General features: G+C 45.3%; 1 protein-coding gene across 1 annotated transcript in view; it reads right to left on the bottom strand.

The window, feature by feature from the left end:
• Positions 1-25,015, bottom strand: part of DPYSL5 (dihydropyrimidinase like 5) — a 75,229-nt gene that overhangs the window by 30,408 nt on the left and 19,806 nt on the right. The window contains exon 2 of the mRNA XM_015588260.2: positions 17,345-17,609. Within this exon, the coding sequence (XP_015443746.1) occupies positions 17,345-17,605 (261 nt within the window). The 5' untranslated portion in view covers positions 17,606-17,609. The remainder of the gene's footprint in view (positions 1-17,344; positions 17,610-25,015) is intronic.

Here is a 25,015-nt window from a genome sequence, read left to right as displayed (position 1 = left end):
TATTATTTTGTAGAAAGCCAGCTTATAAGGACGATCACACCTTGGGATGTAAGAAACATCCCAAAAGAAGGACCTGAGCATTTCATCAAGTGAGGTGATGTATGTGTGGTACTTAGAACTACACCTGGCACTCAGTAAATACCTTTCTCATCTTGAAACACAAGCCCACCAGCAAGGGCCAGCTTTAGGAGCACGTGGCCTGTGCAGTCCCACAGTGCCTTGCATATAGAAAGGCTCTGTGCTTAGTTTAATGCTATGCTGTTGCTGCCTTGAAATTCTTAATAATTTTTTTAAAAAAAGAAGTCCCACATTTTTATAGTTACGCCGGCCTGATCTAGGGAGATGAGGCTCTGAACAAACTTACACTGGGTTTCACTGCCAACTCAGCCAGTTCACACTGAGGGCTCAGGACACTGACCCTTTCTCTGATAATTCCCTTCCAGGCTGCCTGAATGTTGACCACTGCCTTATTCTCTTTTGGAGTCTCCTTAACACCTTCTATCAAATGTCCCTTTTCTCTGAAAAACAGACAAACAAACAAAATAACACACAAAAAAAACACCCCAGCTTTTCTCCAGGGCATCCAAGTGATGTGCGATCAGTCCCCTGGGGCTGCCCTGTTTGTCCCTCTGGCTACACACAGCTCTCAAGCCTTTTCTTGACCCCATAATTTGCAGCCTATTGAGCTCATCCTACAGCTGACTGATTTTCAACAAATTCTACATTTGCAATTCATTGCATTCCTAACCTTCCTTTTACTTTCCACTCCTACCTTCTGGGTCAGAAGCCTCTACTACATTATCTAGGGCACAGTCCTGACCTTGAAATGCTCTCACTCTAAGCATTACCATTTCTAAAACTCACACTTCATTCTTTGAACTTTCTGCAGAGAAAACAGGCAACATTCAGTGCACGATAATGTCCCTTGGGAAAGGGACATTTTCTCACACTTAATCTCTCTGCAATTTAAAGGCACATTATCTATTTAGAGGCAAAATAGTATAGTGACAACAATCAGACATTAAGGCAGGCAGACCTAGATTTAAATCCCAGCTCTGTCATTTATTAGTTGTAAGACCTTGGGCAAGTTACTTAATGTCTTTGAGCTCCATTTCCTCACTTGTAAAATGGGATACTAATACATCCCTCACGGGGTTACTATGAGAATTAAAGGAGATGATGCATATAAAGCACCTAGTACAGTATCTGCTCATAGTAGGAACCCAATAAGTAGTAGTGATTCATAATACGATTTTAAGTCTATTTATAGTACAGTTATGACTAGCATAACTAATAAACAATAAGCATAATCTGTAGGTAGCACTTATGCAAACAATATGTGCCCTCTGTATCAGATGCTCCTGAAGAAGTGAGAAATGCAGGCACCATGAGGGTGCTCAGAGTCTGATTAGCAAATAAGAAAAGCAAAAAGTTCATTTTTAATAGAAATGACTTCAGAATAGCATGAGAATGCAAAGCATCACAGGATAATACGCCTCAAAGATGATGACAGCATCGAGTTTGAAAGAGGAGCAGAAGAAGGGAAGGACACCTTAGGATGGGCAGGCTGAGAGCTGGACGGCAGGCATGATGTGCCACGCCGGGGGTAGGATATGGTGTGGGCAAGTCAGAGGCACAGCCGGAGGACTGACAACAGACCTGTCTGGTTTTGGCCGAGGCAGGTCTGATTAGGACAAACTGTGTGGACCTTGATGAACCTGGATTCCATCTGGTCAGCAAAGATGAGTGACTTGTGTTTGTGAAGGTGGTGGTAATGAAGGGGCTCGGGCGGTGCGAGGTTTAGAAGCACAATGACAGACTCTGGTCACGGCCCCATGCCTGGACACGTCTGTAGTAGTCACGGCAGGCTTCTGGGCAGAGGAAGAACCTGTAAATCAGACTTTAGAACATCACTCGCTGTGGAGTGCATGCAGCCTGACATGATGGGCCTGAACTGGGGGACTGGGATGCGAAGACATGTGTGAAACCTGTTTCTTGGAAAAAACAAGGTTTGATGACTGAAGAGGAGAGGGTTTTATGTGTGCGTGGCTGAAAAAATAGTATTAGTAGAGAAACAATCAAATTTGGGAGGTTTGGGAATTTGGGGGCATCTTAAGCCAGAGCTACTTGAGGGACATTCAAGTGAAGAGGAAAATCTCTAATATGTAACATCCATTGAGTGCTTATTCTATGCCTGTTTAATTTTCACAATAGCCCTGTGAAATAGGTGCATTATTACCTCCATTATTCAGATTGAGGGTTGATAGTCATACCTATTAGGCTGGGAGGGACACCTCTTCCCATTCATTCAGGAAGGGGGTGGATAAAAGAGGTGCTGATTAGAGGTGACATGGAAGAGAACCCAGGGTGAGCAGGCCCTTGGTCCCAGGCTTCTTAGCCAAGTAGGAAATAACACCAATATTCTGGAGGAAAGGTTGTAGGGCAATTGAAAAGTGTGTTAGTCTCAGCCATGGTGAGGCCTAGGAAAACCATATGGGACATGCACTGCAGACTCAACAAGAGAAGGCTGACAAGGATGTGCCGTTGTAATGGGCTAGTTCTGTGAAGCCAGGAACGGGCAGAGAAAGCAGGCTGAAATAGTTGAGGGAGTGGGAACCATGGGGCCAGGGATGGCTGACAAAGGGTCCCAGACAGAGGTCCAGCACAGCCTCCAAAATGGGGAGGGCCCCAGGGCACGGCCCAGAGTTTGGTTAGGACTTAAAGTGACATTTGCATTTTTAAGTGTATTAGAAATGAAGTCTATTTTCCGACGGTGTGCAGAGGTAGGATGCTCCGGTGGGAGATGCCTGAACTCTGGAGCCCAGCAGACCTGGATCCCAGCGCTGGCTGTACTGCTGAGGAGTCCTGTGGCCTTGGGCAAGTGAGCGCTGGCTTGGGTGCCATTCCAGGAAGGAAGGATCCCTGGGAGAAGAGTGGGGTTCTCGTGGATGTGCTGAGTTTGAGGGAGATGCACAGAGGTGTCTAGGCGGTAGCTATAAATGTGGCCGTCATCAGTAACAGATTAGGTAGAGAGCAGGTAGGAGGAAAAGACAATGTGAGCTAGGAGACTGAGAGGCAGCCATATAGAGAGGACTAAGACAAAGACAAAACCCAGAAGGAGAATGGGAAGGAACGGCCAAGCGGTAGGAGGAAGATCAGGCTGGCTAAGGTTAGGGGAGCCAAGCGAACCCTCCTACCAAAGCAAGTCACTCCCTGGCTCACTCACTGGCTTCCAGAAGAGGTGAGCTGCCCTAGAGGTTAAGGCACAGGTCCTCCCGGGAGACCCGAGCTCCCGCTCCCTAGAGGTGAATAATCCAGGGCAGCTTTTGGGTCTCAGGGACAGTGAGAACATCTGCTCAGGAAACCCAGTTTAAGCCAGCCTGGCTCCTGCCTGATGGGTAGACCCTGGGTGCACGCCCACTAACGTAAGCAGCAGCACCGCTGAGAAGTGACAGAAAGGTCTGAGATCCCATGGGAAACCCCGTCTCCCCTCCTCCCTTCAGCCTCATCAATAGAGAACCGGCCTGACTGCCAGGGAGTAGCTGGGTCATGCACAGGTCACAAGAGGGCTGTGCAAGGGCTCCTGCCCCATTCCCCTTCTGTCACCAATTTTTAAATACAAACGGGAGCTGGCTCTCTCTAGGGCTGCTCAGGCCGTGCTGGCGGCAAAACCACTGACCCAGCCTGGAAAAGCTCATTTCAGAGGACCCCGCAGGGAAAGATGGGTCCTAGGCTCTGGGATTCTCAACCTGGGAGGGGCCCAAGGCAGCAGGGGTCAACCCCACTATAGAAACTTCTGGATGAAAATAGACCCAGAGAGAGAATCTCCTGGAGAGCTACATAACAGCTCTAGGGCCAGGTCCCTTTTCCCTCCAGGCACTAAGTGCCCCAGGTATGGGTCACCTGCACAGCAAAGTACGCCCCTCATCCAGTCTTCACAACCACCGTGTGCGACACACGTTGCATCATCTCGGTTTTTTAGAGATGAGCCGAGACTGGGATGTAGGTAATTTTACTCCAAATCCCATACTTTTCTGTAATACTGAGAGATCAGATGCTGCTGAAATAGTAACTAAGCACAGAACCTCATAGCCTAGGGTGATCCCAATCCCAACTTCGGGGTCTCCCAGAGAGTGTACTTAAAATAGACAACTGATAAGGAAGTATATACATCGGCCTTAACAGTTTTCCATTTTGGCACTAGGAATACGTGAATACCAACCAGTGGGAGAAGTGTAAAAGCATGAGTGGTTTTTATTGTGAGAGCTGATACATGTTGCCATGCTTAAGACATTTCTTTTAAACCCTGGGGTGAATTATGATACTTCCCAGACATGGCAGACTAGCATGTGCCAGGGATACAGAAGCAGCCTGCTAGCAAAAAGTGACTCCACTGTCATTGAAGCCATTGGAGCAATGTGGCAGTTAGATCCTAGGCTGGACTCACTTTCAGGAGAGAAATTCACTTTCATTGACAGCTTACTACGGGCACTGTTCTTAACATTTATTATCCTATTTATCAGAATGATTCTGTAATTGAAAGCAAGGACTCAGACATTTGCATATCCATGATCATGGCAGCATTAATCATAATAGTCAATAGGTGGAAGCACCCCAAGTGTCTACTGACCCATGAATGGATAAAACAAATGTGCTATAAACACTCAATGGAATGTCATCCAGCCTGGAAAAGGAAGGAAATCCTGACACAGGCTACAATGTGGATAAACCTTGAAGACATTATGCTAAGTGAAATAAGTCAGGCACAAATAGACAAATACTATACGATTCCACTTGGATGAGGAACCTAGAGCAGTCAAATTTCGAGACAGAAAGTGGAATGGTGGTTGGCAGGGGCTCGGGGGAGAGGGGAATGGCGAAGTTAGTATTTAATGGGTATGGAGTTTCAGTTGGGGAGGAAGAAAAAGTTCTGAAGATGTATTATTGTGGTGACAACACTGTGAAAGTACTTACTGTCATTAAACTATACAATTAAAGTCAGTTAAAATGGTAAATTATATGCATACTTTATTACAATAGAAAAATTTAGAAATATGATTCTGTGGGGTGCAAAATCTGCACTTTTCATTTTACAGATTAGAAAACTGAGGCTCAGAGGAAATCACACAGTGAGACTGAATGAGGGTCCATCAGACCCTACAGCCCCCAGGTCTCCTTTATGTTACGCTGTTGGCCTTTATAGATAGCCCTGGCCTGACTGAGGGGCGCCCTGGCTCCAAGAGGGATGGAGAAAAGCTCAAGTGAAATTGGACTTCACTGTAGTTTAGAAACAGAGGGGTAGGCGTGGCTTGGGCTTGAATTACAGGGCTAAAACTGAGAATTGTGCCAACATCGAAAATTATGAAATGAGGAGCTCCAGGCCTCTCTCTAATCCAGAATGATTATCTTCACTGCCGAGCATCCAATTTAAATTCATTGTGTTTAATACAAAGCCACAGTACAGAGCCGGCTGTCTCCCCACACGCAGTTACCATGGAGACTGGAGATGATCCTCAAAGGGAGTTATGTGGCAGAGAGAATGTGGCTGCCAGCTTCTGAGAAGCACAGGGGCCTGGGGGAACCATTCTAAAATAGAGCCGCACAGAGGGGCCCTTTGTCACCCTCCTCCTTAGCAAATCCACTTTTCATCTCAAAGTGGGAAAGTTTTGAGGCAAGCAGGCCACGACCACCTTTATTAAAAGTCCAGGCTGCCCACAGATGCGGGGGGCTGGGGGCTGGGGGTGGGATTGATCAGCAATCCAGAAATAAACCACATGTGACCCCACTTGCTCTTCTTTCCTCATCTACTCCAACGTTGGCAAGTCCTCATTTTGGTCCCAAAGCTAAGTGATAACAGTGCCATCACACTGTTGAAAAAGGCTACCCTAAGGCCTCCCTGGATACTCAAGGAATGGGGGCTGGAGTCGAGGCTGGGAAGCAGGTAGACCTCTCCCTGCACTCATCAGCTTGGCAAGTTATTTCACCTCCCTGAGACTCAGGCCCTATCCCTGGAAAAGAATGATAATAAGGTCTGCCCGAGGAAGGCTTTAAAGTTCAAAATAAATGTATAATGGATAAAGAAGCGCTCTGACAAGTGGGTCTGAGGCCCAGGCTGAACAGCTCAGTCACCCCTATCCATGGGATTCTGGAGCCCATTAGGCTCAACATACTAAACACTACATTCTCCAAACAGCAGGAGACTTTGATGGGCCACCAAGTCTAGGGCTTAGAAATTTGGAGCCAGAGAGGTCTCCCAAACACATGTGTCATTTAGAGTGTCATAAGCCTGGCAGAGTGAGAATCAGGGAACCAAACCAGAAAAGAGCCACAGCCTAGGGGGTCTGGTGGCAACAAAGGATACCAAGAAGAACGGAAACCTGACAGAGAGAAGGAGAGAGGGTGGCAATGGCTCGGTGATTAGAGTTTTGGTCCCCAAAAGTTTTTTCCTAATCTAGTCTCAGAACTCCTCAGTCTACCTCTATTCTCCACTGACTCTGAATATAAGGCAAAGAGGGAGCAGAATGAATTCTTCCCCACAATGTCATCACAATTTACTATACATTGATATGGATCACGTGAAAACAACACCTTCATCAACATGTAGCCCAGTGTCACGGAGGACAACATCCTCATGGCCTCATTAGAACCCCTGAACACCCAATAAAGTTCCTTTTAACACACACACACACACACACACACACGCACACACGCGCGCGCACACACACACACACGCACAATAATAGATTCTTTTCCCTCCAAATAACTTCAGAAATTCTTAAAGAAAGTTCCTCACTCCTAGCTAACAGAAAGGGACTGTGCTAAGGGCTGAGAATGTTTATCAAGTGCTTAGTTAATGCACTCAGTTTACAGTTCTCTTAAGTTTTTGGTTTATGGCCCGCACTAGAAAAGTTTGCTTGCAAGGACATAGAATAGTCAAAACAAAGAACAAAGTTGGAGGAATTATATTACCTGCTTTCGAGTCTTACTACAAAGCTCTAATATTCAAGACGATGGTGGTATTGGTCTAAAGACAGGCAAACAGATCAAAAGAACAGAATAGAGCTCAGAAATAGACCCACGGTCAACTGATTTTGGAAAAGGGACAACCTTTTCAACAAATGGTGCTGGAACAATTGGAGAGCCATATGCAACAAAAACTGAGCCTCAACCCTTACCATCTACCATATGTAAAAACTTAAAATGAATCATAGATCTAGAAGAGCTAAGATTATAAAACTTCCAAAAGAAAACATCGGAGAAAATCTTAGTGAACTTGGATTTCACAAAAGTTTGATTACAGCACAGAAATGAACTATAAAAGAAAAAAAATCAATAAATTGGATTTGAAAATTAAAAACTTTTGCTATTTGAAAGGCACTGTTAAGAAAATGAAGATGCAAGTCACAGACTAGGAGAAAATATTTGTAAAACGTGTACCCAACAAATGACTTGTAACTAGAATAGATAAACAACTCTGACGACCCAATAAAAAGACTTACAACTTGATTAAAATATGGGCAAAAGAAATGAACACTTCACCACAGATATATAGAGGGCACATGTAAAGATAGATATTCAACATTGGCCATTAGGGAAATGAAAATTAAAACCATAATGAGATACCAACACACCTCTGTTAGCATGACTAAAATTAAGAAGACTGACCATAACAAGTGATGGCAAAGAATATAAAATGTTACGAGCACTTTGGAAAAGTTTGACAATGTCTTAAAACCTGAACACACACTGACCATATGCCCTAGGCATTCCACATCTAGGTAATTAGTCCAAGGAGATGTAAGCATGTAGGTACACGCAAACACTTGTACACAAATGTTCATAGCAGATTTATCTGTAATAGCCAAAAATTTAATAATGCTGAGTGAAAGAGATCAGATCAAAAAAGGAATACATACTGTATTATTCCATTTATGTAAAAATGTGAGAAAATGCAAGCTAATCTTATAGCTATATCACACATTCCTATTTGTTTAACCAAAAATAGACCTGGGGTGGGGACAGGTTAGAAGGGACACAAAGAAGCTTTGGAGGGGCAATGGATATGTTTATTATATTAATGGTGAAGGCTTCTCAGTGTATACATATACCAAAACTTATCAAACTATATACTTTAAAAATGAGCAGCTTATAGTATGTCAATTATACCTTCATCAAGTTGCTGAATAAAAAAAGAAACATAGATTTTTTTAAAAGGTGGTTTCCTAGGTTACCTAATCATGACCTTCTTCATTCTGTAATACTCTTCTCAAGAATATAGTCCACCAACATATACCAAGTTTAATTTTATTTTTAAATTAATTGAGAATACTGTGGAGAGTTTAAATATAAAAAGAAAAGTTATTTATGGATTGGGGGTTGGATTCATTCATTCATACGTCCAGCTCTAAAACTGTGTGTTTTAGTGAGTGTGAGTGTGTGAATATGTGAGTATGAGTATGTGAAAGTGAGTAAGTGTGTGAATGTGTGTGTGTAGTATGAGAGATGAACATTAGTTAGTGAGAAAGTTCTCACTACAGTTGGCCTATAGTTTTATCTTCATTTAGTCACTAATTAAAGATCCTTATAGCTAATTTTTAATTAAAAAGAAATAAAAAAGGATCAGAAGGAGAGAAAAACATGGTTGGCTACAGTGATAACCTGAGGGAACAGTGAGGCAGGAACCACCAAGGGGAAAATAGACAGCATTACACACATTTCTACCTGTCAGTGAACCATTCTAAGACCCTTACATTCAGCACGGGAATATGGCAATCTCAGATCAGAGGCAACCTGAGCAAGGTTTGGGAGAAGAGATACTTCCAATTAAGATTTCTGAAGCTTTCCATAAGGCCATATGCAAGTATTCCTTGAAATGTTAAAAAAAAAAAAAAAAAAAATGCAGGCTTTAAGAAAAAAAAAAAAAGGAAGAAAACCATTCATGTACAATAAGCTTCACTGATGTATACATACAGTACATGATGTATTTTTCTTCTTTTTTAATTTTTTCAACCCTAGAGGTGGAGAGCATAAACAAGAAGCAGCAGAACTTGTACAAACTATAAAGTTCCCAAGTTGCTGGGGCTCAATTGCAGAGGGTGTGTTTATTTCCATTTCTGAACCAAAGGTTTTAAAATGCAATAATCTCTCTGTGGATAAATTCTTTGCAAATACTCATTTATTGTAGGAACTGAGGAGCTGCTTGGTCACCATAGGAGATTTCTTCCCAATACTAGATGTGAAAATCCATAAGAAACGATAGATCTCCTCTCTTCCACTTGTTCTAAGGGTCAACCTGGCCTACCTACATTTTGGCCTGCCAGTTAACGCAGGTATAGAAGGAAAGTTGCCAGAGAGGTCTTGTTAAGAAGATAACTGATTTGACACAGGACATCTTTAATTGGCTCCGGAGGCCTGCAGAGTTTATGACTGGCTATTTCTGCTTTCAAGAAAAAGAGAGAAAATTAACTAGAATTCATCACCATTATGATTAGATTCCATTCGGAATCTAAAACACACATAGTCACCCCTAAGAATTGAAATAGAATCAAATGTTTTTAGTTCTTATTTGATGCTAAATAGTTTAACACACATACTCATGAGAAAACTGTACAAATGGATTTTCCAGGGATTGGTCCTCAATCAGCATGATCGATTGGTCTATCTATCTATCTATCTATCTATCTATCTATCTATCTATCTATCTATCTATCTATCCATCCATCCATCCATCCCATCTGTTTGTTCATTTATTTATTTGTTTATTTGTTTGTTTATTTATTTATTTATTTATTTAACAAGCACATTCATATTGTGCAAAACTATTTTAAGTTCTTTACCAATAGTAACTTAATTAACACATACAAAACACTATTATAATCTCCATTTTCCAGTGAAGGAAATTGAAGGGCAGAGATGAACTTGTCCAAATCACACAGCTAGTAAATGTGGAGCTGAAATTCAGTGAGGTCTCCTCCGATCTGTGTTCATAACTACCATGGTACGCTCACATTCATCAATTTCTTGAATGTCTATTATGTGTTTAGAGCTTTGTGAATTCTGCAGTGAGTCATGAGTTAGGTATAAATCGTGGTCTCTGCCTCTCAAAGAGTCTTTCAATCTAGCTGAGATATAATCTTTGTGCAGAAAACAATTAGGAAGCCCCAGGATGACAAATTGTTGTAGTTGACGAGAAGAAAGTGGGATCCTGGACCTGAATTAGCTGGAGGAAGAGTGTGACATGAGGGAGGCAGGCCTTGAAGGAAGTGGAAGTGTTCTACGGACGGGTGGGGTGAGATGGCAGGAGGGAGCATGGATGTTCGTGAGGGGGAAGGCTGAGAAATCCATCTTTCTGATGGGTGGGCACATGCTGGGGAGCAGCTAGAAATGAGGATTAGATGGGAGCACCAGGTCTGATGGGGAGCTGCCCAGGGCAAAGATTCAGAAACCCAAACTCAATGTCTTAGTCAAAAGGCAAAAGGGGAGCCATTGCAGGCTCTCAAGCAGGGTCATAATATAAAGCACAGGAAACTGGGAAGTAAGAGGTGGCCAAGGTGACTTTTGATGAAAAAACTACAAACGTTGAGTCTTAAAAAGGTTGAAGTAGTTTAAGCAAAATTGGTGGTGTGGAGATGTACCAGGGCAAAATGTCTTTGCATGAGATCCCTTATGGTAGGCAGATGACTCCCACTGACCCACACCTGTACAATCCCCTCCCGTTGGAAGTGGGAAGGACCTCGTGAATAGACGGCATACCACACCCATGATTAGGTTCTGTTATGTGGTACAGTTGACTTTAAGGGAGATTATTTCAGTGGGCCTGAGCTAATCAGGTGAGCTCTTAAAGGGACAGGTTCTTCCTAATGAAAGGGATTTGAAGTCAGAGAGATTTGAAGTGTGAAAGGGATTCAAAATGAAAGAGTCTGTGTTGCTGGCTTTGAAGATGAAGAGGCCACATGGCGAGGAATGCTGACAGTCTCTAGGAGCTGAGATGACAGTCAGCAAGGAATGGGGACTTGAGTCCATGAGCTGTAAGAAACTGCATTCTGCCCAACCATGTGAACTTGCCAGAGGACCGTGAACTCCAGTTGAGAATATAGCCCAGCTGACCCTTTGACTACTTTGGGAGACCCTGAGCAAAGAACCCAGTTACATTGTGCCCGGACTTTGGACCTACAGAACTATGAGCTCATAAATGGGTATTGTTTTAAATTGCTAAATGTGGTAATTTGTTACAAAATAGTAGAAAAGTAATATAACCCCTACGAGGGTACTAGGTACCACTGGAAGAGGGAGGAGAAGGGATGCCCTCTGTGTGGCTGGGGAGGGAGAGTCCCCTCACAAAGCATTCATGGAATTCTTTAGTGCAGCTGTGGGTGATTCAGAGAGGAGCCCAGCTATGCTGATCCCAACCAGCACAGCCAGGCCAGAAGGGCAGTGGGTCAGCAAGAATGGGCACAGACAGTGTGGCAGCAGCTGTTCTAGAAAAACAGGCAGCACGGGCACTAGATGGACAGCAGGACAATTTTACTGCAAAGCTGAAGTGAGTGGATCAAGTAATCTAAGAGACCGGAAGACAAGCCAAGGCCAAGCCTGGAGTGGAAGCAGGCAGTCACAGCCACAGCCTGGGAACCAACATTTATCGAATGTACACCCTGTGCCAGGCACTGTGTGAAGTGTTTTCATGCATCCCCTCATTAACTCTCACAATAACCATTTATAAATGGTAAAAGCCATCCAGCTCTAAGGCACTGATAGCAGTGTTATTCCTCCGGGGATGAGTGGTGTTTTATAAAGTACCGCCTCAGGGAGGAAGAGAGCTCACTCCACCGTCTGCCTGATACATGTCAATTCTGTGATGCCTTCCTCTGGTCCAGGCAAGTTTAGAGCCATAGAGTGTCAAGGAAACTATTCGCATGCAGCCCACTAAGAGGTCACAGGCTGTCTGAAAGGGGTGACTATCCAGCTCTGGGGTGTCAGGAGTCCCTGAGCGGCATGGTGAAAAGGGCCTCAGACTGAGACTCTTGCATTCTGGTCCAACTACCTCTGGGATTTGGGGCAACTCATTCATCTTCTTATCAGCGGGAGGGTGGGACTAGATTTCTAAGGTCCCTTCCAGCTTTTTAACAAGAATAAAGATATAAGTGAACTTGAGGACATCGATGAATAAGCAAGATCACATGAGTCTGGAACCTGATAAGCAGGAAGCGTTATTACAGAGCTAAAAGACGAAAAAAGTCATTTTGGCCGGGATTAAACATAAATGGACAGAATACTGGAGACAAGGTAAAAGAAGAAAGAAAGTGAGCAGCATTTAAACGTTTAATTCCGAGAGAGCAAATTTCAAAGGCAAAGAGCACACAGAGTCTGCCCAATGGATAAATGGATAAATGGAAGCCTTGGTAAGGAGGCTGGCAGACAGGGCACCAAAGGGAATTCATTTATGTCCTAGCCTGTCATATCTCAGGACTCTGCCAGATTGTGTCCAGTCCTTTGCAGCGGGAGAGAGGAAGGAGGGTCAGGACTCCCCACTGGGGGTGGGATCTGGCAGGCGTTCCTAGCAATGCCACTGAACATTCCGTGGGCCGGTCCCATGCTGGCCGAGCACCCTTTTGGTTAGGGTCTGGCTTCCCCTGTAGGTTGACTACAAGAATAGAAGTCCTGCTGGTGCTGACTGAGTCAGTGGGAAGCTGTCTCTGTGCCCAGATGGTCCTGCAAAGGGAAAGGGAGTCTCTGGGCCCTCAAAGAAGGACGGGCCCTCAAAGAAGGACAGACCCAGCAGGACTACTACTTGATGACACCACTACCACAGCCAACTTCTCTCTCACTGATGATGGTTTCTATGGGCTATAGACAGGAAAGCAGAACATGGGGCCAGGGAGACTTCGCAAGTACAGGGTGGGTTTTGGGAGCCCAATGATGGGACCCTAGAATGTAAATAGGAAAGAAGCAAATAAATAAAACTGGCAAGGGCGAGGCAGGACCAAGCTTTCAAAGGAGATTTAGATGTCAGCTCTGCCTTGTAAGGTGGGAATCAGACAGGCAGCAGGAGTAACAGCCAGGACATTGTGCCACTCAAAACAGCTGAGTAAGCTCCTTAATGCATCTGTCAGTGCTAGAATCATCAGGGCTGCTTTAAAAAATACTGACGGGGAAGAGGTAGACTTAGAGACATTAATTTCACTGCTTTGGAGTGGACCTGGACATTGGTGTCTTTTAAATTAAAATCCCCCAAATAGATTTAACGTAATTTGTTGCCAAGGGTTGAAAACCACTGGCCTAGACAGTGATTATTAATATATTTTTGGAGGAGCAGGAAGCAGAAAAGGCATCTAGGAAGCTTTTATTCCATTGATCATGCCTGCCTCCATCATCTTAGTGAAGGGGCTGTGCCTACAGTTTAAAAAGCCTGATTCTGATATTCCCACCTGGTCAGGCAGAACCACTGGTGGGGTAGAGCTCAGAGCCTGCATTAACATTCTTTATTATGTAATATTAGACATACACAAAAGAATAAATGTAACTTATAATTAAGTCAAGTAGAATAATAATAAAAAACCTCACGACCCAACTGAAATTCTAGACCTTTACTAACCTAGTTGGTGTTACTGGTTCTCCCTCCTCCCCTCATCCCCCTTCCTCCCCATAGGACATAACCTCCTTCTTCAGTGGGCTCTGCATTATTAACAAGCAGGTGGTCCTGGCACCTCTGGAAACCCAGGTTTTGGGCCTCTGGGAGGGCGGGGTCTGAAGGTTGGGAGGGTGTGGTGTTTGGGGATAAGGATCAAGTGACCAGCTGTGAGCATGAGATGCAGAGCGAGGGGAGCCAGGCAGAGCCTGCCACAGCCTCTGATAGAGGCAAAGGCAGGCAAAGCGTTTGTTAAAGAAGTACTAGAAAAATCCCTTTAGACTCAGTACAATGGAGACCCAGATGCTCTCGAAAAAGCCAGGCTCTCAATGGTTTTGTTTTCCCAGACCTGGCTGTTGCTGCCAAATCAACAAGCTCGCAACAGCTTAGAGGATGCAGAGAGTTCAAGGCCCTGGGGATCTGCCAGACAAGAACAAAAAGATGCAACTTGATCTCTCTTTCACCCTAGGGTAATCACTCAGGTGAGCTTTTCCTTGGGATTATTAATCCATTATAAAACCAGATGCTTAAAGTGAATCAACTGCTATCTTTCTTAGAAGGTACAAAGTAGGTCAGCGGTGATCTGCCAGGGTGCACAGCCTCTGCGCAAGAGCCAGTGAATAATTAAAACCACATGTCGTCTCTGGGAGCAGCACTGCAACAGGAGAGCGTTTTCTCTCCCCAGGAGATTGTTGGGAACCAGAGAAAAGAGGAAGCCAATAGATCCAGTGGCAGAAGCACCAATGTGGAGGGGAAATCCAGGAAGGAAGGGAGCGGGTACTGGGGTAGGAAGCCAGTTCTTGGGAGGCCGGGAGGCCTGAGGGGTCCAGGGAGGACTGGGTCATGGCAGTGTTACAAAATAGAGCTCAATACGAGTCGGGGCACAAGGACAAGGTGTGATCTTGCTTAGTTAGGGTTAGGATATAAGCAAAGGGTCTGTTTAGGTGACACCAGCAGCCAGGGTGGCTTGGGGTCTGTGGGCCCTTAAATTCCCCACAATTAGGGCCTGACATGGATAGAGGGTGCCTGAGGTATCCTAAACCTGTAGGCACCTTTGATCACACAGGGGCTTTTACGTGTTTTCCAGAGGCAGCTGCTCCCATGGATTAGAGGCCTGGGAAAGATCGAGAGTCACCCTCCACCTTGCACAGAGATATATGTGCAAAGGTCTTCATCGGCTATAAAGAGCTAAAGGCTCTCAAAGGAAAAGCTGTCACTCCTGGCTAATGAGGTCCTGGCAGATGACAGAGTGGAAAATAAGACAAAGAAGGCCAGCCTGCCCTCCAAGAGGCTGGTAAACAGAGTAGTGACAGTGTGGCATCCGGCCATGGGCTAAAGGTCTCCCAAGTGGGGACTGCAACCAGACAGTTATAATTTTTTGGTGCAAGTCCTGAGCGTACTACAGAATGGACCCCGCATGGACTGGGTGGTTATCAGTGATGTTGATGATAAATACTGTGGCTTCTCCTCTGTGACTGCTGGGAGTATACACGATTACAACCAATTTTGAAAAACGATTTGGCAGTATCTCCTACAGCTGAACATATGTTACCCTATGACCTAGCAATGCCACTCCTACGGAAATGCCCAACAGAAATGTGTGCATATAGGTTTGCCAAAAGACGTGTACGAGAGCTCTCATAGTGTCTGTAATAGCCCCAAACTAGCAACCACCCGAATGCCCACTGGTAGCAAAATGGGTAAGTACCATGAGGTGCATCACACATGGAATACTATAAAGCGATAGAAGTGAATGACGACACAACATAGATGAATGTCACAAAAATAATGCGGAGCAAAGGAAGCCAACATGAGGGTACAGACTGCCTGATTTCATTTCTATCAACAGTCAAAACCAATCTATGGTGAAGGTACTAACAAACCATTGATTTCTGCACTTCAAATAGAAGAACTGTACGGTGTGTGAATTATATCTCAGTTCGACTATTATTTATTTATTTTTAAATGATGGTATTAGAAGTCAGGAATAGTGGTAATCCTTGGTGAGGAGCAGTGACTGGGAAGGGGCACAGGAGGGGCTTCTGGTATTGGTAATGTTTGGTTTCTTGATTTGGGTGCTGGTGACAAGGGTGGCTCAGATGTGACAATTCTTTATCTGGACCAATGGGGTCCAGAAAAATTGTGAGTAGAAGGTAGGGAGGGTCCACCCACCGCCTCTCCTCCCTGGGTGTGGCTAGCGTGAGCAGGTGTGGCCCCAGATGCCAGAGAACTAGGCCTGGAAGCATCTTTGCCTCAGCATAGCCATCCAGGGGTCAGGTCTGCTGCTCTTGAATTGGGAAGAAGGCATATCCTCAGGGAGACCGTAAGGGCTATCTGCCTGAGGTAGGCCAGCCCATAGAGCTGTGATCCCAAGGCCAGGCCCTGTCTGTCCCGGCAGCCTCAGCCAGGCTCTTCAGGGGTGGGTTTAGGGGAGCCTTGTCAGTGGCTGCCTAGCAGCAGAAGCACTTGAGTCCCCAGGAAGATGGATCCCAGTGGGAGAACCTGGGGCATGGGAGAGGGGCTCCCTGAGAACTCCAGGCAGAACAGAGGTGGGATTTTAGGATACAGGGCCAAAATAGGACGCAGGATGACAGCCATGGGGCCAGGAGCTGAGGGATCCTTTTTACCCAGGAAGCATTAAAGGCTAAGTCCTTTGTAAATCAGACAGGACAAGAGGCTGCTGTCAGGGCCAGGGGCTTGTGGCCCTTGAGATTCAGATTCAATTCTGCATTTTAAAAAATCTTCATAGGTGATTCTGATGTATAGCTTGGTGTAGAGACCCATGTGGGTAAGCATCATTCATTCATTCATTTAACAAACACTTACTGGGTAGCTACTCCAGTTCCAGGTCAGTGCCAGGCTTTAGGAAACCAGAAGAATATTGTCAGGTCTTGCCCTTAAGGAGCCCACAGTCTGGTATCCAGGGATAGGCTGGCATGTGACAGATAATTACAATGCAGAGAGGTGACAGCAATGACAGAGCTTCTGGAGCACAGGAGAAGCGTAAAAAAATCCACTTGTGGCTCCTTCTGCAAAATGTAATTTCCTCCTAACTCATTTGTTTCACAGGTCTGAATTTTTGTATTCTGCATTCAAGAACCTATAGTAGCTGAGGCTCAGCTCAGTAACTATTAAATATTATCCATGATAACGCCTTCTGAAAGAGGAGGCACTACCGGTAATTTTCAAGCTGTTTTTAAAAATAATGAACAAGCTCGGAGAGCTAACAGAAGATAGCTAGCTATGTCAGTTTCATAATTTCTGCCATAAAAATCATCCTGAAGAAGCTTACCCATTTTTCACAGTCTTTGGGAGAATTAATTTAGCTTTTCATAAAGGAGTCCATCAGATCAACCCCCACCCCCCACCCTCCACCATATACATGCATAATAACAAACACCCCTAATTCTCTTCTTCTTCTAGGTCTGTATTACATGACATAAAAATGTAAAAATAAAGTCAGTCACATAGGTAAGTGATGTGATCAGTAAAATAGGCCTACATATACCCTTTTCTATAATCGTGGAAATCTATGATATCCAGCCTGGAGTTTCCAATTTTAGTCGGCGCAGTGGCCCCCTTGAGAGCACCCTTCTCCTTTAAGCAGTATAGTAGAGGCACCCTGTTCACATGAGCACCCTGTTGTTCAATATAGCCAGGAGCAGCCCCAGAAACAGAAGCAGGCAAAGCAGAGGCGCCTTCGGCATACAGGAACGTTACCTTGGTCCCGTGGTAGAAGTCGTCCACGCATGTGGCGTTCATGAAGGTCTGGTGGAAGTGAGTGCTGGTGTCGATACCCCCAGGGATCACCAGTTTCCCAGTGGCGTCGATCACCTTGGCCCCTCCAGGGATCATGAGCTCACGGCCCACCTGTTGAATGATGCCATTCTCAATGTAGACATCGGCCTCGTGGGTGCAGTCATCATTCACCACTTTGCCTCCCTTGATGAGGATCCGTACGCTGGCTGAATTGGCAAGCATGTTCCTAGGGAAGGTGAGAAGGGGGGTGGCACAGGTCAAGGTTAAAATCCCTTTTCACTGTCACCATGGTCCCACCCCTTCCCATCAGAGTCCAAACTCTATGGGCAGAGTTAAGTGTGCGGGGATGAGGAGGAAGTTTCTCCACGGCCTGAGGATGTTGATCTTACAGCCAGCTGGGGTCACTGACCTCACAGCGGGACTTATTGGGGATCATGACACAGTGGTGAAGCTGCGGCCCAAAGAAACATCAGTGATTACCTTCTTGAAATGCTGTGTGGGTTCTAAAGCCTTTTGATATCTACTGTCTCATTTTATTCCAGAAACAACCTGAGGACTGGCATTTTACAGATGACAAGCTGAAACTGCTCAGTAAGAGATTTATGGCTACTAAGAAGCTAAGCCAAACCCAGATGTCTTGTATGACCAATATCTCTACTACAACTCACGGTCCTGAAGACAGCAGAAGCTCCTGCAGCGTGTCTCAGAGAGCCAAATTCTCCAAGCCTCACGCTGTTTAATTTATGTCATTCTTCACATGGATTCTGCTTCAGTTCACCCTCCAGTATTTGCCTCAAAAAGTCCACAACCTCAGCTGGTTGTACATTAATAAGCTCATCTGAGGAGCTTTTTAAAAGCACCTACGCTCAAGCCCCACATCCAGAAATTCAGATTTATGTGGTCCATATTGGGTCTTCAGAATCTTTATTTTTAAAAGCTAGAGAAGTTCTTCAAAGTCACACAACCGGTTTGCAATAGAGTAGGGATTGAAAGCCAGTCACCTTCAGAGCTCTTATGGACTGAAAGTTTGTGTCCTCCCAAAATTCGTGTGCTGAAGCCCCATCTTCCGGTGTGGCTGTATTTGGAGATGGGGCCGCTAAGGAAGTTTTTAAGGTTAAGTGAGGTCATAAGGGTGGGGCCCTGATCAGATAGGATTCGTGTCCTCATAGGAAGAGACACCAGAGAGCTCTCTCCCCTGCCCCCCTTCCCCGCCCGTGCACCATGTGCACACACAGAAGAAAGGCCACGTGAGGACACAGAGAGAAGACGGCCATCTACCAGCCAGGAAAAGAGTCCTCACCAGAAACAGACCATACTGACACCATGATTCAGACTTCCAGCCTTCAGAACTGTGGAAAAACACATTTCTGTTGTTAAGCCACCCAGTCTGTAATATTTCATTATGGCTGCCTAAGCAGATTAATACAAGAGCCTACACTCTTAGCTATGAGCCATCCTGCCAATATGTAAGGACAGTGACCCAATACTGGATTTTAAGCTGCCTGATGGAGCCACTTCAACGTAAATAATGGCCCAGCTGGTAGACCTGATTTGGCACAATGCCGTCATTTCCTCCCAACCCTCGCAGACTTCCAGCTTCAGACCGGGGCTGCTGTTGTCAGACCTGCCTGCAGGCCTTCAGCCTTTTGGTGTTACCAAGGGCTTGGGACACTCAAGGCCAGGACCGGTGTTTGGATAATAGAGCACGGTTGCTGAACACACTCCCGGCCCATGGTGCTTCCCGAGAATATCTTTTTAAAATGAACACTTGTGTGCACTAAAATATTCTGTAACTTCACCCTTTTCCAGTATCAAGCACTTCAGACAACTCTGAAGAAGGCACAGGCCTTACTCTCAGGAAATTCAGTTTACTGGGTGAGAGAGACACAAATAATTGCATTACCAAGTGACTAAAGCATAAAGGGGACACTTATTGCCTAAAGACCTTAAAACTAACTTGCATGTATCGGTTTAAACTGGGTGTCTCTCACTATGAACCAGACTCAGAGCTATGAATGAGCAAGACTAGCTGTTTGGTGACGGTCTTGTTACCCCAATGACCTTTCTACATTTCTAAATTGTCTGTATGGACAAAATGCTTAATCCCTCCTGGTCCCGCCCCCTCCATGTGGAGGGTTGACATTTATTATGCTTCTCACCTCCCCCAGTAACCTCATTAGCACCTTACTCCTACAGCTTCCCCTGCTAGTCTTTGCTAAACTAAACAAAGGAAAGATGTTACTGGCATCTATTTCCACGGCGTGCCTACTGTCTGTGTGTGTCCCAATGTGCGAACATAACAGAGTGAGGTGGGTGGATGAGTGTGGAGACATCTTGGATCTCTCAGAAGAGTCCCCCCAAAGGGAAAAGATTTGGGCACAACTTTTGAAATACACGCTCTCGAGCACAGCACGTGCCTCCGGCTTTGACTGTCCCTCGGCAGCATAGTGGGAGAACACGCTAGTCAGTGGTCGTGGTGTACAGAGGGTCAGTGTCAGTTTTACTAATTTATGATGCTTCGAGTCACTCATTTTATTCCAAAAATATCATAACTGTCTAACAGAGCCAATATCTGGACCACTGGGTAACTTCATGCAACAGACTGAATGTTTATGTCCCCTTCAAATTTACATGTTCAAGGCTTCATCCCAATGTGATGGTATTTGGAGAGGGGATCTCAAGGAGGTATTTAGGGCTTGAGGGTGGAGCCCTCATAAGTGGGATTAGTACCCTTATAAGAAGAGACAGGAGATCATAAGTGGGATTAGTACCCTTATAAGAAGAGACATGAGATCTCTCTCTCTCTCTCTACCATATGAGGACACAGAGAGTAGATGGCTTTATCTCTCTCTCTCTCTCTCTGCCATATGAGGACACAGGAGTAGATGGCTTCGGCAAGCAAGCAAAAAAGTTCTCACCAGGAACCAAACTGGCCCATACTTTGATCTTGGACTTTCCAGGCATCAGAACTGTGAGGAATGAGTTTCTGTTGTTTAATCCACCCAGTCTATGGTATTATCATAGCAGCTCAAGCTGACTAAGATACCACATTAGACAAGAATGAACATTACAATACAATCATCATTAAGTAACACTGGGTCCTAAAATAAATGTCACCTCCTTTAAAGGCTTTAACTATATCACACATTCCCATTTGTTTAACCAAAAACTTTGATCATCTAGCTATTTTGTCTATGCAAATGAAAGATTTCAAACCACATGTCTGTCCTCCCAGGCAGAAATGGAAAATACACCAGAGAGTTAAATGGTATTACAAAAAATAAATCAGAGGCATGGAATTCTAGAGACGCATAAATTCACTAAGTCTACGCTGACTTTGCCTCCAGACTCTGGACTTCACCAACAGTGACCTTGAATCGAAAGGAACCGATACAGGACTAACAGGGTGGTGTTATGCTGCAAATATAGGGATCTCAACAATTTTACAATTTATTCAGAGAAGTAATGATGCCTTCCACAGCAAGAGGGTTACACTCAGCAAGCCGAGTCACAGCTTGGATCCCCCAAGTTCCTGACTCTGTTGCTTGGGTTCCTTATGTTCCTGAACCACTGATAGGTTAGAGCTAAGGTGACATGCAAGCTGGGGAAATGGGGACTTCTGGTGGGGTGGAGGGGATAACACTATAATCTGGGAGTACAGTCTTTCATGAGAAAGCCTCCTTGTGTTTAAAATAGTAACAGTTATTGCTATCCGCTATCCAATAACTGTCTTGCTGCATAACAGGAAATTTCCCACACCACCCGCCCCCCTGCCTCTTTTATTCCTGTTGAGCGATTCCCAAAGCAGAATGGCACAGGGGGCATCTTGCTGAGTGGTGAGTCAAGGTTATGGCAGCTGCTGCTTCTCGTTCATGATGTGCACACACCCCACACTCCTAGAAGGTGCATGATGTTAGTCCTGCCAAGGAAATGACAACCCGACACTATGTTTTGGAATTGCCTGTTTCTGTCATCACCTTCCACAGTTCCCGTGTGCCTGCAGGGAGGTGCGAGACAAGGAGAGCCTGCTCAGTCTGTCCTGCACAGCTGTCTCCTGCCTATGGCTCAGCTGGAAGACACCAGGAGACTTTGGGGTTCAGCGCAGACACAGGGGGCCAGAACAGTGCAATGGGGTCACTTCTTGCATAAAGGCTTTAAAACTAACCTGAGGCGTATTGGTTTAAGACATAGGTTTCTTCTTTTTAACAGGCATTGGTTTAAGACTCACATGTCCTCTTTGGGTAGAATCCACAGAAAAATGTGTGATTTTACAGACGATTGGTCGCTGTGATATTAAGAAACATACAGAATGAGAGCTACACAACTGCCCTGTGACATAAAGGCACTGTGGCATTAAGCCAACACTAACGGCAGCCAGGGGTAGTAACTGGAGGGGTGGCTGAAGCCAGCTCAGGTCACTGGAAATGCACTGGATGGCATGGCTTTTCCCTTGCCCCAAGTATATAACATATGGCAGTGGTTTGGGAGAAGAAAATGAAAACATGCAGCTATTTTTCTTCGGATCAGTTCATAGGAAAGAGAAAGAAACAGTGGGAGAGCCGTCCCAGAAAGGTGGGTGCGTGTACTTGCAGCGCCCTGGGGCGACTCTGGAAAGGGAGTCTCTTTGAGTTGAAACATGAGAACATATTAAAGGTTCAACAGTACACAAAAGCCAAAAAGAGAACTTTGAGATGAGTAGGAAATAGCTAAGTGTTTGAGTTAAAAATTTAATTTTTAACAAAGTTAATCTGCTTTCTTAATAGCAAAGCTCAGACAATTTTAACTAATATTAAGGCACAATATAACTTCATAATTAATTCTTAAGGGGCTTTATTAACTCGAGTAGATTTAATGATGTTTACAACATACACGTAAGGTATAAAGAATAATGACACAGACACCTATGAACTCGCCATTGTCATTACCGTTATGTACACACCCCTCATTTGCCCCATCCCACATCTTCCTCCTCAGAGGTAACTAATTCCCTAGTCCATTTGTAGAACTAATGACTAGTGACAGGTGACAAGTTAAAAAAAAAAAAAAAAGACAAGATCATGGCTGTTCCTGCCCCATGACCATCAGTCATGAGTTTCCATCCGCCCTGATTTCTTCAACACCTAGTTCTCTGTAAGCAGGAATCGGAGAGCCTATTCTACGCTCGTAATGAGGGAGTGCGGGCATTGCAACATTACCCAAGTGCCCACTGGACCATTCCGCTGGGATATTCCACTCACCCTGTCCAAAACCAACTGCGCCATCCCCAATCACCTGCCCAGAAATATGCAACTCTTCCTGGATTCCTTTCCAACCGAGGCCACTGTCAGCAGCCAGGAGGGTTGGTAGGAATTGTGAGCTTGCTTTTGGTCACCTGGGAGTTTTGTGCCAAATGTTTTGAGGGATTCTGGAAGAAGAAGACAGCTCGCCATGGGGAGAGGAACTGGGGAAGGTCTGTCTTTCATCTGGAGCTCGGACGTCTCCCAGGACTAGTGGGAACTTGGAGACCAAGACCCAGAACAGGTAGCAGGGCCAGTCAAGCCGAGGGGTAGCACAGGAGGGCAGAGGCTAGAGAGGCTGTGGCAGATGTTACACACACCCTGAATCCATAAACTATTTCTGCACCTACCTGGCTAGCCAGGAGGCCTCTAATGTCCCACAGGCCATTTCCATTCACCGACAGTTGGGCAGGATCACGTCTATGGGTGGCAAGTGCGGGCTGGCCCAAGGTGCTTGTAATTGGAGACCATCTATACAAGACCATGAAGCATTTGAGCCTGGAGTACGGCCACCACCTTTGTCACCGCACAGTAAAAAAGGTAATACGGGACCAGGTAGGTTAGGAGAGGGCAAGACTCCAGGTGACAGCCTAGCCCCAGGGCTGCCTCTCCAAGGCAGTAAGAGGAAGAAAGACAAACACGCCCAAGTCTGTCCAGGTGATGAAGGGCAGCACAGTGAACAAGGGCTAGTTCCTGAGAAAGCGTGAAAAAACAAGATTAGGACAAAGGAACTACCACAAGTAAAGCCCAGCGGTGGGCCTGGCTTCTGGGCAGGTATATATAAATCCAGCAGCAGTGAGTCCTTAAGAGGCTAAGATCAAGTAAGAGGTTTTAATCCCATGGCTTCATGTGACCTGGCCTGGCCCAGCGTGGCTGGGCTTAGTGAGCAAACACCATCAGCGCACAGGGGCCAAAAGCGAAATTCCGAAGGATTAGCCAGGAGAGGGTGGTAAGAAGCGGGGCTGCAGGCCACTTGTTCAACAAGATTAGCAATGAGAGAAACAGGACAGTTGTCGGAAGGCAAAGCGGAGGGTGCGTGCAAGCGTGCGAATAGGCTTCTCTGTGTGTTGACGCAGCCCAGGCACGCACAGTCTGTGACACGTGGGCAGCAACCGAGCTCCTTTCAGGTGCCCACTCACTCACCGCAGCCAGGTGGCTTTTCGTTTGAGGCTCAGGGAGGCCGAGCACCAGTGAATAGCAGTAAGTGTGAGCTCGATACTCCTCCGTGAGCCCAGGCGCTCCAGGCCCTGGGAGAAGGGCAAAGGGGGTGTGCACACACTGGATTCTCGACCCCTGACTCAGGCTTTCGCCAGAGAACATCAGGCCTTTCGTGACCAGTAGAGTCACCATCACTGTCCCCGCCCCACCCCTCACCCTCTGGTAGATTCCTCAGCCCTGCTGTGCTTTCCATGCTCCTGCCAGCTGTCTCCAGACCCCAGAAAGAATTTCATCGGCTCCCTTGGAAGGACGGCAGCTGCAGCTCAAGGGCCTGCAGTAGCCCATAGAGTGGCTGCTTCCTAGGACGCCAGCCAAAGGCGCAGGGGGCAGGCACCCTCTGCCAGGAAAGAGTTGGAGGCGAGGGCTCTTCTCAGTCTGAGACCTACATTCTCAGGTAGGGGGTGGGGAAGTCACGAGCAGGGGAAAAGCATGCGTTTTCCTAACTATAAAAGAATCACAAACCTGGGCTACCTGACAAAGTCTAGCTTTGGGACATGAAATTAGGCGGGAAAAATAAAACTACTTTTTTCTCTTTTAAACTGAAAATTAGTACGAACTACAGCCATATACAACTTCTCAAAAACAATAATTGAGGGCAAGAAGCAAGGCAAAGTCGTAAATATGGAATGATCCCATTCATATAACATTCCAAGTTAGGCAAAAATGAATTCCAGTGTTCTGGCATACGGAGGTAGAACAGGAAGGAAAAACCAAGGGACTGATTATCAGAAAAGTCGGGGGCTGTGTCTGGGGAGGGGCACCTGGTGGGGGAAGCTTCTCGAAAGATGCAAATACTCTAGTCTTTTATCTGGGAGGAAGTTACACGGGTGTTTGCTTTACATTATCCTTTAAACTGTATTTATATATTTACTGTACTTTTTTGTATATATCTCATAAAACATTTAAAAATTAAAAGACAAAACTGCATGCCAGTATACAAAAATGACATGTCAAACATTATTACAACCATGTACAAATATGCACACAAAAAACAAACCAAGTGAAAATAAACAGCAAGGTTTGTGTTATGGGATTATAGGTAATTTTTCTCCTCTAATTTTTCAAAATTTCTATAATATTATGTTGATTTTATAATGAAAAACCAATATGGTAATTTAAAACCACATACATATGTTTG

The sequence above is a fragment of the Pteropus alecto genome, unplaced genomic scaffold (assembly GCF_000325575.1).
Source record: "Pteropus alecto unplaced genomic scaffold, ASM32557v1 scaffold61, whole genome shotgun sequence".
Classification (NCBI taxonomy): domain Eukaryota; kingdom Metazoa; phylum Chordata; class Mammalia; order Chiroptera; family Pteropodidae; genus Pteropus; species Pteropus alecto.
Note: the sequence above shows the minus strand (reverse complement) of the source record. Positions and strands in the feature narration are given on the sequence as shown.